This window comes from Mus caroli, chromosome 9 (genome assembly GCF_900094665.2).
Source record: "Mus caroli chromosome 9, CAROLI_EIJ_v1.1, whole genome shotgun sequence".
NCBI lineage: Eukaryota > Metazoa > Chordata > Mammalia > Rodentia > Muridae > Mus > Mus caroli.
The window spans coordinates 96,458,468-96,473,894 of record NC_034578.1 but is presented as its reverse complement, the minus strand read 5'-3'; the positions used below and the strand labels follow the sequence as shown (position 1 = coordinate 96,473,894).

Here is a 15,427-nt window from a genome sequence, read left to right as displayed (position 1 = left end):
GCCTGTTCTGCTGTTCTCAGCCCCAGGTTTCAAAGCTCACAAACAACTCTTTGGGCTATTTGACATAAATTACATGAATCACAGGTCTCAAGTTTTATTTTCTTTCACTACGTAGACTATTATAAACTCTAGCTGTTATTATTCACAGACAACATACTTTTTGTATGCCTTTTCTATAGGTTTTGTTGTTGTTTTGTTTTTGACAGGGTCTCCCTATATAGATAGCCAGGTAGCTCTTAGTCACCAGATGTAATTGTTATCTTGGAGGCTTACTGCTGAATTAGTTCACGCTTTCTAGTTCTTCCTGAACTTGGGCTAGCTAGTGAAATTTAGCTATTCTGGCTCAAACTCCTCTTTAATCTGACTGATTCAATCTGGCTTCTGTCTGGTGATTTGTTCTAATCTTCTGGCTCCTTATTCTCTGGCTTCAACTGCCTCTGCTGACCTGCTCTGAACTGCATGAAATCGTTGACAACTCAACTGAGCTCAATTGCACCGTACTAACTAAACTGATTGGCCAACAATTACTCCAGTCTGAACTGCTCTAAACTGAACTCAACCCATGGCATTGCCTAAACACCACTGAACTGCACACACTGAACTGGCCTCTCTGTACCCCTGACTCGCCACCGCACCAGCCAGTTTGTGCACACACGCATGTGTGTTGCTAGGAGAGGAACCTAGGGTCTCATTTGTGCTAGGCAGGTGTTCCGCTGAAGAGACATTTGCAGAGTTTGTGGAGGTCAGAAGAGGGCGTTGGACCCTCCCGTAGCTGGAGTTTCAGCTGGGAAGCAAACCTGGGTCCTCTGCAAGAGCAGCCAGCGCTCTTCACTGGTGAGCCGTCTCTCCAGCCCCTATTGCTAGTTTTAAAACATGAATAGGTATCTAGTTGTATTTTCTGTGTATTTCAGTTTGTTTATGTGTTTATGTGTATCATCGCAGGAAAGATTTTCTCTTTTGTTCAGTATTTTTTTCTGTGTGTTCTTGTATGTGTGGAGGCGAGAGGTTCCTGCAGGAACTTTCTTGTCTTAGTTTGAGTTTTATTGCTGTGAACAGACAACATGACCAATGCAGGTCTTATAAAGAACAACATTTAGTTGGGGCTGGCTTACAGGTTCAGAGGTTCAGTCCATCATCATCAAGGCAGGAACACGGCAGTGTCCAGGCAGGCACGGTGCAGGAGGAGCTAAGAGTCCTACATCTTCATCTGAAGGCTGCTAGCAGAATACTCACTTCAGGGAAGCTAGGACAAAGCCTGTTCCCACAATGAGACACCTACTCCAATAGGCCACACCTACCCCAACAGGACCACACCCTCTCATAGTAGCACTCCCTGGGCATATACAGACCATCACATTTCTCAATAGCTCGCCTCTATATTTTGGGACAGGGTCTGTGTCTCTCTGAATCTGGAGCTCACTGATCAGTGCAGCCGGCCATGAGCCCCAGGATCTTTCTGTCTCTGCCCTCCCACCACAGCACTGGGATTCTGTGACAAAGTCACCATGGTGCCCGACTTTCACGTGTGTGCTGGGGATCTGAATTCAAATCGCATGCTGTGTGACAAGCACTTCATTAGCTGACCCAATCTCCTTGTCCTGATTTCTTTTTATTGATTTCATTCATTCGGCTTTGAGTCGTTGCTTTTTTTCTTTGTTACTGTCACTGTGTTTATGCATTGGGGAGGGGGGTGATAACCTGCTTTAAAAGTCTGTGAAGGTTTTGGATTGGTTGTCATGTCCTTACATGATGGAGCTGAGGCTGTCGAGGCGCTTACCACGGACAACGTTTCTCCTTTGTAGGGTGCTTGGACATTAATTCATCCGTGAAGGGGGCTCGTTTTGTCAGATTCTGTGACGCATTCAACATTCCCCTCATCACTTTCGTTGATGTCCCTGGCTTCCTGCCTGGTGAGTCTCGGACATGGGTTGGGCGGGAGAGATGGCTGTCTTCAGTAGAAGTCTCTCGAGGTCCCCAGAGCCCTGGTGAGGATGGTTTCAGCCATGAGACCTTGTAAGGGCTTTTATGGTAGCTGATAACTCTTCCTCCTGACCTAGGCACGGCGCAGGAGTATGGGGGCATCATCAGGCATGGTGCCAAGCTGCTCTACGCATTCGCCGAGGCAACTGTGCCCAAAATCACAGTCATTACCAGGAAGGTGAGGACCTCCCCTCAGAGCCGATGCCCCCACGCTCCCAGCAGCATGGCTGAGGTGGTCTGCCACAGAAGGAGACATGCCTCCTGCTCACTCCTGTGAAATGTCTAGCGGGCTCTTTCCAGTGCTGCACTTGAGTTGCAGGGGTGTCCATGGTACCAGTGGCAGGTGGTGTGCGCTATGAATGGCCACCCGAACCTTAGCCTTAAGGGGCCAGTAGGGCACGGCCCCGCCTCCTTCCGTTGCCTTCCTGCCGTGCTTGGGGACATGGTGTGCTTCTTCCTGGCATTGACACTAGGCATCTGAGTTTGTTCTAGGCCTATGGAGGTGCCTATGACGTCATGAGCTCCAAACACCTTCTTGGTGACACCAACTATGCCTGGCCCACAGCTGAGATTGCGGTCATGGGAGCAAAGGTAAAGACATGGAGGCGCACCTTCCTGGGCTGGGGACCTCTGCTGATAAAGTCCTGTGTGGCTGGGCAAGAGCCTAGGTCAGGCCTGGAGGGAAGTCTCCTTCCTCGTCAGTCCTACCCCAATCCTCCCACAGCCGGCACGTGGGTGACTTCAGGGCAGAGGAAAGGACCCAGGGAGAGAGGTGCAAGTCAGCTGAATTTACCTATAGGAGGGAGGTCAGAGCTTTCCATCACCTCACGTCAGCCCTTGTGGTGCCCAAAGCCACCCTTTTCTGCCCACTAGAAGCTAACCTGTACTTCTGTCCTGGGTAATGTGTTGAAAAGGCTGTCAGGGTTGAGCCAGGTAACTTCCAGAGATGACTAATGTGAGTTCCCTCCCACTTGAAGGCCAAGCCTTCCACGCGTGATTCCTGAGGAGCGCATTGTGTGCCCAGGGCTTGGGGCAGTGAAAGAGGAAAAGCAGCACTCAGTGGAAACTAAGCCAAGCAGGCTGGCATCAGTGAATGATCAGGAGCACAGGGGGAGAGGGATGGGACTGGAGCCACAGTCCATCTTTCTGTCCGTGCATGCTGCGTGCGTGCGTGCGTGCGTGCGTGCGTGCGTGCGTGCGTGCGTGCGTGCATGCATGCGTGGCCTGCCTCTTTGCGCTGGTGCGCTGTGAAGTTCACAGTCACACAGAGTGTCTGGGTTGGCACCCCACTCTGGGGAAACCTTAATTTCTCTCTGACAGGGTGCTGTGGAGATCATCTTCAAAGGACACCAAGATGTGGAAGCCGCCCAGGCAGAGTATGTGGAGAAGTTCGCCAACCCTTTCCCTGCAGCCGTGAGAGGTGAGCCAGGGGTTGTGCATCTGCCTAGTCATTTGCTTGTTCTGTCTAGAAAGTCTTACCTAGCCACCTTTTATCTTTGCATTTGTTTTATAAATCTTTTTTTAAAGATTTATTTATTTTATGTATATGAGTACACTGTACCTGTACAGATGGTTATGAACCTTTGTGGTTGTGGAATTGAATTCAGGACCTCTGCTTTTTCTGGTTGGTCAGCCCTGCCCGCTTGCTCCGCCCCAAAGATTTATTTATTATTATAAATAAGTATACTGTTGCTGTCTTCAGACACACCAGAAGAGGGTGTCAGATCTCATTACGGGTGGTTGCTGGGATTTGAACTCAGGACCTTGGGAAGAGCAGTCAGTGCTCTTACCTGCTAAGCCATCTTACCAGCCCTTGTCTTTTGTATCTGTTGCCTGGGGGAGTGATGGGGCCATGGCTGGGCAGGAGCCGGGTCTATGCAGTAGGCCTATACAGGCTGCTGACAGAGTGCTGTTTTTAGGTTGTTGGTCCAGTTATCCACCCAGACCTGGTGGATAAAACCACTTCTCTTCCCCTCACTGTGTCCTGGGCTTTGCTAGATGGCTCTTTCAGTTTTGCTGGGGTTTCTCATGGCTGTAATCAGCCAATGGCTTGACAGTCCGTGATGGCCGACCCCCTTTCAAGGTAATGTTGGCTGCTGGCTGGTCCTTCCTTACATCCCTAGACCAGTCCAGACTTGCATTCTGGGTGTCCCAAGAATAGCTAAAAAGAAAGGAAGCTTATGCCTAGAGGCCTGGATTTGGAAATTACTGCTGTTAAGTTTTGTTACATTGTCTTGGTAAAAGCTGGTCACAAGGGCAGGGAAGAAACCACGCTCCATGGAGGAAGCAAGGTTTACTGTACGAGGACCCATGGGCAGGGCTGGAGAAGTTGTTGTGAGTGTCTTCTTGCCTTTTAAAACTTTCTGTTTTAGCCGGGCGTGGTGGCGCACGCCTTTAATCCCAGCACTCGGGAGGCAGAGGCAGGCGGATTTCTGAGTTCGAGGCCACCCTGGTCTATAAAGTGAGTTCCAGGACAGCCAGGACTATACAGAGAAACCCTGTCTCAAAAAAACAAAAACAAAACAAAACAAAAAAAACTTTCTGTTGTATCACTTACTTGTCTGTGTATATATGGTGTATGTGTGTGTGTGTCTGTGGAGGCCAGAAGAGGGCATCAGATAGATCCCTTGAGCTGGGGCTGCAGACAGTTCTGAACTTCCTGGTGTAGTTTTAGTGATTCCCAGCTCGGGTCCTCTGGAAGAGCAGCAGTGCTCGTAAGCGCTAAGGCATCTCCCCAACCCTATCTATGTTTTCTTAATTTCATTTCCTCTCCTGTCCATCCTGGCAGGGTGGAGGCCCTAGATCTATGCAGGAAGGGGGAGGCCACATTTTCCTTACATTGTCTAATGCTTTTATGCCAGAGGTTGGTAGCCTGGGAGAGCAGGGAGGCCTCAGGGGTCCAGAGAGGTCTTAAGGGCCTGGTGTCTCTCTGCCAGGTCAAAAGCTACCCACATCGTTGGCCTGTGGGGCTGAGCATGGGGCTGGGGTGGTTGACTTCGGTCAAGCACACAGTGATGGCTTTGTCTTCAACTCACCAGGGTTTGTGGATGACATCATCCAGCCATCCTCTACTCGTGCTCGGATATGCTGTGACCTGGAAGTCCTGGCCAGCAAGAAGGTCCATCGTCCCTGGAGGAAACATGCAAATATCCCACTGTGAGCAGATGGAAGGGATTAGAGCAACAGTTGAAAAGCTGGCCTTTTGCAGCGTACCCCTCCCTGCCTTTTACAATCATGAAAAAATGGATCTTTGTATCTTGGACACTGACTGATTTACATAAAGAGTTCTTGGGCCTGGAGTAAAACTATGTGCTCTATTAAAATCATTGGTACTTTTTGAATAAATATTTCATTGTTATAGTAAAAATCTCAATCTTAAACAAGAAAGCCAGAAGGAGGCGGGGGCGGCATCGTAGTTGCCTGGCTCTGGCTCTGGTTCACACTGATGTGAGTATGATTTTTGTGGCCCTCAGAGGTCGACATGTTGGAGCTTGGACTCCGTGTGGGGTAGTGAGAGCAGAGAGATAGTGGGAGATGCTGTGGTCAGCTGGGCTGGGCTCTGTGCTGAAGAGGCTAAGAGTTCTTAGTCTTTCCCCAGCTGCTTGATGACTGTGTGATGTCTCAATAGTCCCCCACCCCATGCGGGCTCCACGGTGTGATACACCAGGAGGGTTGTCACCAGAGCTTCACCAATGGAAGTGCCTTGCCATTGGGTCTCAGAATTATGAGCTAACTAAACCTCAAACCTTCAAGATTTTGTCATAGTAATAAAAACGGATTAATTCAACATACTTGTGTGTTGTTTTTTATTCCCCCCAAGGAATTAATTTTAATGCTTGGGTAAGATACTAGGGCTTTGGAGCAGCTTATTTTATAGGCCTCAGTTTCTTTCTTTCTTTTTTTATTTTAATTTTTTATTAGATATTTTCTTTATTTACATTTCAAATGTTATCCCTTTTTTTGGTTTCCCCTCCAAAAACCCTCTATCTCCTTCCCCCTCCTACTGCTCACCAACCCACCCACTCCTGCTTCCTGGCCCTGGCATTCCCCTATACTGGGACATAGAGCCTTCACAGGACCAAGGGCCTCTCCTTCCACTGATGACTGACTAGGCCATCCTCTGCTACATATGCAGCTAGAGCCATGAGTCCCACCATGTGTTTTCTTTGGTTGGTGGTTTAATCCCAGGGAGCTCTGGAGGTACTGGCTAGTTCATATTGTTGTTCTTCCTATGGGGCTGCAAACCCCTTCAGCTCCTTGGGTACTTTCTCTAGCTCCTTCATTGGGGATCTTGTGCTCTGACCAATGGATGGCTGTGAGCATCCACTTCTATATTTGCCAGGCACTGGAAAAGCCTCTCAGGAGACAGCTATATCAGGCTTCTGTCAGCAAGCTCTAGTTGGCATCCACAATAGTGTCAGGGTTTGGTGGTTGTTTATGGGATGAATCTCCAGGTGGGACAGACTCTGGATGGTTATTCCTTCAGTCTCTGCTCCACACTTTGTCTCTGGAACTCTTTCCATGTGTGTTTTGTACCCCCTTCTAAGAAGGATTGAAGTATCCACACTTTGGTCTTCCTTCTTCTTGAGTTTACTGTTGATGATAGAGTAGGCCCCTGATTCCCTCTGACTTGTTGATGATTAAATGAGATGTCTGTGGAATCAGTTTGTCTAGCAGAATAGATTCCCAGTAAGATGTAATATCCAATATTGATTTTCAGATCCAGGTGTTCCTACATTTCAAAACATGTTTGTTGTGAAAATGGTTGATCCTGTAAATTGTTACTAGGATATCTCATGTGCCTTGCTCTGAGTCTCCAGTTTGGTTTTGGTTTTGTTTGTTTTTTTGTCTTTGTTTTTGCTTTGGTTCTTTTGTTTGTTTGTTTGTTTGTTTGTTTGTTTTTCGAGACAGGGTTTCTCTGTGTAGCCCTGGCTGTCCTGGAACTCACTTTGTAGACCAGGCTGGCCTCGAACTCAGAAGCCTGCCTGTCTCTGCTTCCCAAGTGCTGGGATTAAAGGTGTGCGCCACCACTGCCTGGCTCCAGTTGTTGATGTTGTACATTTATCTGTGTGTGCATGCGTGCGTGCATGTGTGTGTGCTAAGCAACTGTCATGGCTCTGTATGTGGTCAGAGGACAACTTGAAGGAATTAGTTCTCTCCCTCCACTATGCTGATCTGGGGATCAAACTCAGGTCATCAAGATTGGTGGCAGGTGATTTTGCAGTGCCTTTGTAGTTACCACTGAATTGGAGACTCTACAGCTATGGGCTGCCACTCAAAGCTGAGCCACGACCAGTGTTCATCAGAGCAGAGAATGTGTGTGTATTGCAGGCCCAAGGCTCCCCAGGTGTGGATCTTTTGGCTGATGCATTATTATTTCAAGGTCAGCTAATCATATGATTGTGTGTGTCCCCCAATACCTAACAGTATCATACGGATGACTGTCCCCAAAAGCGTTAGAGACTTGGTGCTGTTGGAAGTAAGAGAGCCTTTAAGACATGAAGCCTTGCAGGAGAAGTGAGGCCATGAGACATACTGGGTACCAGTCCTTTTCACCTGCCCTGTGCACAAGTCTTCACTTCTGCCATGGTGTACTGTGTCACAGGGCCATGGGCTGAACCCAGGAGCTGAGATCATTTCTAGAAATCGTTTATCCTGTTTGCGTTCATGTGTGTGTGTAGGAACCATGGAGCCTTCGTAGAAGGCAGAGGACAAGGAGTCCTGGGAATTGGATTTGCATCGTCAGACTTGGGAGCAAGCTCCTTTACCCTCAGAGACACCTCACCAGCCCCAAGAAAAACTTCTCAAATGTTGAGTATTGGGAAGCTGGAGAAATGGTTCGTGGTTAAGAGCTAGTACTGCTCTTACACAGGACCCATGCCTGGGAGCTCACCCGTGACTGTTTTGTGTATGGTAAGGTTGAAGTCCTGGAAGAAATTCCTAAGACTGAGGGGTGGAGCCAGAGCAGCCCTGGAGACCCAGCATGTCAGATGCCAGGTACACGGAATGCCTGCAGAAAGCACAGGCAGCCCAAGAGAGTGGCTGTGTGGACTGCAGCCGGGAGGCTCACAGGTGGGGGCTGCACATGGCCTTTGCTGCTTACAGCACTGTGCTTTGGATGTTGTAAGTGGAGCTACAGGGTCTAATTTCCTACTGGGTCTTGGAAGTTTCACTGGCCCAGGTCCCTTTCCCTCCCTTGGGGAAAGTTGTGCTATGCCGTATCTTTGAAATGGGTAATTTGGTTTTGGTTTACATCAGAACTCGCAAGTGAGTTTGCCTTGCATGTTGGAGAGAACTTTCCTTTTGAACTTTTAAGCCACATTGAACCAGTTAAAACTTAGGCTGATCTAAAATGCATTTCGCATTATGAAAGGGACATGAGACTTTGGGGTACAGAGTAGAATGTTATGGTTTGCATAGGTGACCTCCAAAGCTTTGCGGGCCTTTTCCCCAGTCTGTGATGCTATTGGTTCGAAACTGTGAGAGACTGAACCTAGAAGGAGGAAGTTAGGCTGTGAGGAGTGTGCCCCTGAAGGGACATTGGGATCCTAGCACCTCCTCACCGTGCTCCCCAACTGCATGGAGTTATCAGGCTTGCTCCATCACATGCTTAGGCCGTGATGTGGTGTGGTGTGGTGTGGTGTGGTGTGGTGTGGTGTGGTGTGGTGTGGTGTGGTGTGGTGTGGTGTGGTGTGGTGGGATGGGATGGGATGTGCTACCATAGGCTTAGAGTGGGAAAGGCCATGTGCGCACAGAGCAGATCCTCTGAATCTGCGAGCCCTTCGGACACCAGAATTGTCTTTTGACGTTGATTCTCTGAGGTATTTTGTCACAGTAATGGAAAGATAGCACAGTGTTTCCTGTCCCCATAGGGAACCACACGGCTTGGGACCCGAAACCCTGGCTGGGGAAATGAAGGAAGGAAACGAAGGGCGGAGGGAAATGAAGGAAGGGAACGAAGGGCGGTCGGAGCAGACTCCTGTGCCGTGAAGCTCGGATCAGGTGGCTTCTCTAACACTGCAACTGCAACTTGGGATCTGAGTGTGCTTATGAGTTAGAGCACAGAGGGAGGGGCTAGCTAGCCTGTAGGGTGGGGCTGGCTAGCCTGTAGATCTCCATTGGTGAGCCATCGCCGGCTTAAACAACCCGGAGGAAGAAGCTTTGCTAATGGTTGCTAGTGTTTGCACACAGTGGTCAAGCGTTTGTAAACCCACACGCTTGGGACTCTCCAGAAAAGCTTCATCATTTCTCCAGCTTGGCCTGTCTGAGTAATAGCTTTGCCAATTTCCTATGAGCCCATTAGGATTGGAGTCCTGGACAGGTCACGCCAGTGTCAAAATGCACCTTCAGGGACCTCACTCACTCAGAGCTGCTTCTACTTCTTCGAGATTTGTTGTTTTCTTTAGAAGTAAGGGTTTTTTTTTGTTTTTTGTTTTTTGTTTTTTGTGTTTTGTTTTGTTTTGTTTTGTTTTGTTTTGTTTTGTTTTTCGAGACAGGGTTTCTCCGTGTAGCCCCGGCTGTCCTGGAACTCACTTTGTAGACGAGGCTGGCCTCAAACTCAGAAATCCGCCTGCCTCTGCTGGGATTAAAGGTGTGCGCCACCACTCTTTAGATCATCTTTCTCTTCTGTTATCATGCTAGTTGTATCTTTTGTGTATGTGTATGTGTGTTACTGTGAGCACAGGTGTACATGCGTGACAGTTTGCATGCAGTGGACAGGAGACAGTGTCAGTCCTTGTGTGTGTGTGTGTGTGTGTACATGTTTGTACACCGATGAGAGGATGATCTGAAGGACTTGTTTCTTCTCTTCAGCTCTGTGGTCCCAGGGATTGCCCCCAGGTTGTCTGGATTTGCAGCAAGTGCCTTTATCCACTGAGCCATCTTGCCAGTCCCAGTTTCATTTTTCTTTATAGATTAATACTAACATTCTGTTGTGTTAATGTGTTGTATATGAATAATATTGTGTTATTAATCCATTGTATTACTATGTATGTATTTTGTTTCTCTATTCGTGTGGGTGATGGGTGTCTAAGCTTAATAAGTCTCTTGGCTATCGTGAAAAAGGCTGTGGTATGTGTGAGTGTGCAGATTGTTTGTGTTCTGTGTAGAGTCTCCTGCATATATCCAGGAGTGCTATAGGTGGCTTAGACTGCAGTTCACTTTTTTTTAGATTTAGTTTTATAGTATGGAACCTGTAAGAATCAAGCAAATATGAGTCTTTTCTATCAAATACTATGTAACTTGTGTTCAGGAATGAATCTTATTTTCTTCAACTTGTAAGAATTTTGTGCAAATGTTTTAAACACTCCCCCCCCCCACTCAGTAAAACCTTTGTTTACACAAGGGCTTCTTACTGTAGTCTAAGAATTTTATTGCCTGGAGCAATGACCTTTTTTCTGAAACAATGACCCCTTTGTCCTTAATTTCCTGTGTGCCAATTCTTTTCAGACTAGGCAGTTGAATTAAAACTGTGAGCTTGGACTCCAGCCAATGGGAAAAAAGCATAGTCACTACCTGACTTGGAATAAAAGCCAAATGCACTTTCTGTCTCCGTGTGTTTGTTTTTCTAAGCACACTCTCTTGATCAAGAGTAATGTTTCTTTGTAGGAATGGTGGCATCTTTCTTTATAATCCTGAACTTACTTCTAATAGTCTGGGGACTCGTTCGGGATCCTAGATCACCTGAGGGAGTGGTTAGAGCCCACCCCGGGGAGACGTGTCCCATCTGCTCTTATTTTGGTTGTTCTTGAGTACTAGGCCTCAGGTACTCACCTATAAAAGGGGTGTTGAGCCGGGGGCAGTGGTGGCACACACCTTTAATCCCAGCACTTGAGAGGCAGAGGTAGGCACATTTCTGAGTTTGAGGCCAGCCTGGTCTACAGAGTGTGTTCTAGGTCAGCCAGGGCTACACAGCAAAAAAAAACCCTGTCTCAAAAAAACAAGGAAAAAAATAATGGAAAGAAACCGAAGAAAGGAAGTATTTTCCTTACACAGAGGAAAACCAATTCCTCTGGCTGCTCCCCAGGCTCCATTCCCCTGTTTAGTAAAACTGTCCTGCTCAGCCTAAGGGGAGACTGAGCAAAGCAAAGCCTAGAAGCCTAAGTTTCTGTTCCTATATTCTCTATGTGGGCATAAGATTCTCCCTTCTTTTCATCACTACCCAGGTCCTCAGATTCTACAAGACCTTGGATCAGGTCAGTCTCAGGGTGGGTACATATGACTCACTTAGATGCGTCATCTGGCAGCTGCCTTTGTAACTGGATAAAAAGTGCCATGCAGGCTATTAGGATTTTAAATTAGAATGAACTATTTTAACAAGTTGGTTTCCAAAGTCCTTAGGTTCTTACCAATAATGTGAGTCACCAATTGTCTGGTCTTAGTCCACCCAATGCTGGAGATAAAATGGCACCAAGCAACATCTTCCTGGGGGGGGGGGGGCACTGATGGGAGGTTAAAACACGATCCAGATGACAGCACTTGGCATCTAAAGTTACAGTTTTGTGTGGTAAGATATGTGGACTCAACTGTCTTGGGTTGAGACTGAAATTCATTCCTGTTTCTTTGGTAATTTGGGCTATGTGCCTACGTTTCTCTTCTTATATCCATGCTAACCTAACTATTGTGCCTTTTTTTTTTTTAAAGAAATAGGTAAGACTTTCCACATTTAGTCTGTTATACATGGCATGGCTCCTGTCGCGTCCGCTCTCGACCAGCAAGAATGACACGACCATCAGTTCTTCTAACAGCAGTTTATTCAGCAAGCTTCAGTCTTCATCTCTCTCACTTCATTTTTTTCTTCCCCGAACCCTGGGCCTCTCACTCTTATATACTCTCAGCTTCCATCCACTCACGGCAGGCCATGTCACCTCACCAGGCACGCAGCTTCAGCCAATCAGGGTGGCAGGGGCATGTCTCCACCAAATATGGACTTGTTTACACTGCCAGCATCATGGTGCACCTGTGCAGCTCTCAAGATGGCGTGGCTTATTTTCAGGTGTATGAGGAAGTCAGGTGCAAGTCATAAGACTTAGCTGCAGTCCCGGAGCCATCTTGGGACTGCTGCCACACCCGCTCCTCACAGGCTCCCACAAGGACTTGTGCCCCGATGAAAAGTGAGTTTCCTTTACAATGTAGCTCAGTGCATGAAAAAGTAACCATGTGGTTGGTCACCATCTTGACTGGTGACATCATAACAAATATAACTATGCCACCATCTTAGTTAACGCCACATGGCATAAACCAAAATGGTGGTTTACATGAACTTCTTGGGGCCAGTAAGAGGTGGAGGTACACTTTATAACAAGGAGGTAACATCAGAACTCTATGGTATTTTGTTTTGTTTTCCTCTAGTTTTAACATATTACTTTACATGATATATTTACTGGCTTCCAGAGGGAACTTAAGAATTTTCTTAGCCGGGCGGTGGTGGCGTACGCCTTTAATCCCAGCACTTAGGAGGCAGAGGCAGGCGGATTTCTGAGTTCGAGGCCAGCCTGGTCTACAAAGTGAGTTCCAGGACAGCCAGGGCTATACAGAGAAACCCTGTCTCGAAAAACCAAAAAAAAAAAAAAAAAGAATTTTCTTAGCTATGTGCCTCCAACACTATCCAGGTATCAAAGGAAGCTGACACTTTGAAATGGCTAGACTTAGAAGGCTCATGATGTAAATGTCACATCTGTAAGGGGAAATGTTACATCTGTAAGTGGAAGTGTTACAGCTCTGAGGGAAATCTATGGAAGTGTGGCAACTGTGAAGGGAAAAGGTATCCTGGAAGTCAGGAGCCAAGGTCACCAAACCTCACCCAAGAGATTTATTGGGAAAGGCAAGAGTATGTCTCCTGCTTGGGTGAGTGGCAGCAGGGAACTGAGTTGGAGACAGGCTTATATAAGGTTTCTTTCTATTCTTTTTTTTTCTTTTCTTTTCTTTTTTGGTTTTTCGAGACAGGGTTTCTGTGTATAGCCCTGGCTATCCTGGAACTCACTTTTGTAGACCAGGCTGGCCTTGAACTCAGAAATCCGCCTGCCTTTGCCTCCCAAGTGCTGGGATCAAAGGTGTGCGCCACCACGCCCAGCTTATATAGGGTTTCTTAGGGGAGGAGGTTTCTAGGGTGGAGATTGGTAAGATTTCAAGTCACCATTTGGTAGGATTTCATGCTCAGGGATTGGTGGGGTTTAGGTTTTCAAATCTGGAAGTGGGCTATATGTGAATTTATATCAGTCCAGAGTCAAGTCTTGGGAAAGCAGAGATCCCAAAGAGAACACAAGGAACAGTTTGTCAAGATCTAGACAAGCTGCTGTAAGTGGGCAGTGTAACTACAGGCAGGGCACAGTGAAAGAAGTTAACTAGACTGGTCCATGGGTAGAAGTTAACTAGTCCATGGGTAGAAGTTAACTAGTCCATGGGTAGAAAGAAACGTTTACTGGGGATCAAACTGCTAAGGCTATCTTTTGTGGGACAGAGAGAAGAGCAAAATGGCAGAAGAGCAAGCAGACCTTCTATGACAGTCAATAGGGTATGGGGGTCTTTAACCTAGATGCCCTTGCCTGAGGTAGTTGACCTTTGGGTCAGATTAAGGACAGTTCCTGGTAAATGGAAACCAGCCCTAAGGTCTGTTTAATAACTATCCTGTTTTCCTGGCCAAAGTAGTTTTGTGTAGGACAAGGTCATTAGCACCATCATTTTAGAGACAGGCAGCTACAACGGCCAAAGCCAAAGAGGAGTCAGTCTTGCTTCGGCGAGAGGCTGGGGGTGGAGGCTATGCTGGGTCTCAGTGTCTGGTTTGCTGCTGTTTCTGTTACCCAACAGTAGATTCAGATTCCCAGCATCTGCCATCATTTGTGGTCTTGATGGTGAGATAAAATAAGTGTAACTCGTTATTGTTTGCGTGTGTGCTCGCTTCTGCTTGCTTGTGTGGTGTATGGGTGTGCTTGCACATCCAGCCAGAGCTGAACACCACATATCTTCCTCTAGTGCCTCCATTCTTCAAAGAGTGCAATTGGAACTGTCATGGGGATCCTACTGAATCTGTAACTCACTTTTAGTAGTAATCTAACAATTTAAAAGATATTCTGCCTATTAGTCATATGGGAAATTGTGAGAGATTTCCTGGGGAGACACGAGCAACAGTCTGCTCACCCCAGAGAGAGACCAACAACAGGCCAAAGTAAGGATTCTACAGAAAGTCCAGCTTGGTGAACCAGTGAGTTTAATGGGGTTAGGAGTATGGCTGAGGGGTTACTTACATGAGCAGGAACAACTCGAAAATAGATGCATCACTGAAAAGTCCACTCCTAAATATGTGATAACTCATGAACCTTACAAGCCCAGAGCCAGCTGTCACTCCCTCTCACAGGCAGCTTGGCTGATCAGAGCCTCTGCCTTCAGGCAACTCTGCCTCTGTTCCTCCATCAAGGTTTCCGTGTCTACAGTCTTGGTGAAAAGGCCTGTGAATTTTGTTAGTTTCTGGAACATCCTGAGACTTGTGAATTGTTTACTTTCTCTGTCTTAGGAGGTCCTCCCATCCTTCCTGTAGGAATGTTTCAAATTTCAACTTGGAAGAAACCTCTATACAATAGATTACATCTTCTAGAGTGTTCAAGTTCTTCAGTTGTCACAGAGGTCTTTCACTTCTTTTTTAATCCCATCTGTGTGCTTTTTTTGGTTTGTTTGTTTTTAAGGTATGGTGAATGGAATTTTCTTCCAATTTCTTTCTCTATATCTTTATAATTGGTATATGGAAAAGCTACTGATTTCTGAATATTGATTTTGTATCTGGCTACATTGTTAAAAGTGTCTTCTGGTGTAGTCTTTAGGGACTATTAAATAAATATAACAATCATTTTGGGATATTTGGCTTCTTCATATCCTATTTATTCCCAATTTTCTTGTTGTTTTGGCTAATATTTCAAGCAGCTTCTTAAGTAAAACTGTAGGTAGGACAAGCTTGTCTTCTTCCCGACTTGAGAAGAAATGCCATTTCCCCATTGAGTATAATATTGGCTATGTTTTTGTTACATATGCCAAAACACATTACTTCTGCTATTTTAGAGGTTCTTTCATGAACAAATGTTGAGTTATGGCAAGCACTTTATGCTTTTATTGAGATGTTATCATTTGATTAGTCTATTTATGTGACATGTATTATGTTTATGAAAACCATCTTCACATCTCTGGGCTGAAACCACCGTGCTCATGATACATTGTTGAATTCAAGAATTTCTGTGTCTATGACTTTAGTGCTACAGTTTACTTTCATTGTGTTCTTATAAGACTAATGCTATCCTCAGAGTGGATTTGAATTTTTTTTTTTTTTTATTATATGTAAGTACACACTGTAGCTGTCTTCAGACACTCCAGAAGAGGGAGCCAGACCTCGTTACGGATGGTTGTGAGCCACCATGTGGTTGCTGGGATTTGAACTCTGGACCTTCGGAAGAGCAGTCGGGTG

The 15,427-nt window shown here is 46.4% G+C and overlaps 1 protein-coding gene across 1 annotated transcript in view; it reads left to right on the top strand.

Moving 5' to 3' along the window:
- The window catches only part of Pccb (propionyl-CoA carboxylase subunit beta), a 56,711-nt gene extending 50,944 nt beyond the window's left edge, over positions 1-5,767 (top strand). The window contains exons 10-14 of the mRNA XM_029481987.1: positions 1,761-1,910; positions 2,058-2,158; positions 2,473-2,571; positions 3,301-3,400; positions 5,019-5,767. Of these exons, the coding sequence (XP_029337847.1) occupies positions 1,761-1,910; positions 2,058-2,158; positions 2,473-2,571; positions 3,301-3,400; positions 5,019-5,140 (572 nt within the window). The 3' untranslated portion in view covers positions 5,141-5,767. The remainder of the gene's footprint in view (positions 1-1,760; positions 1,911-2,057; positions 2,159-2,472; positions 2,572-3,300; positions 3,401-5,018) is intronic.
- Positions 5,768-15,427: the final 9,660 nt, after the last annotated feature.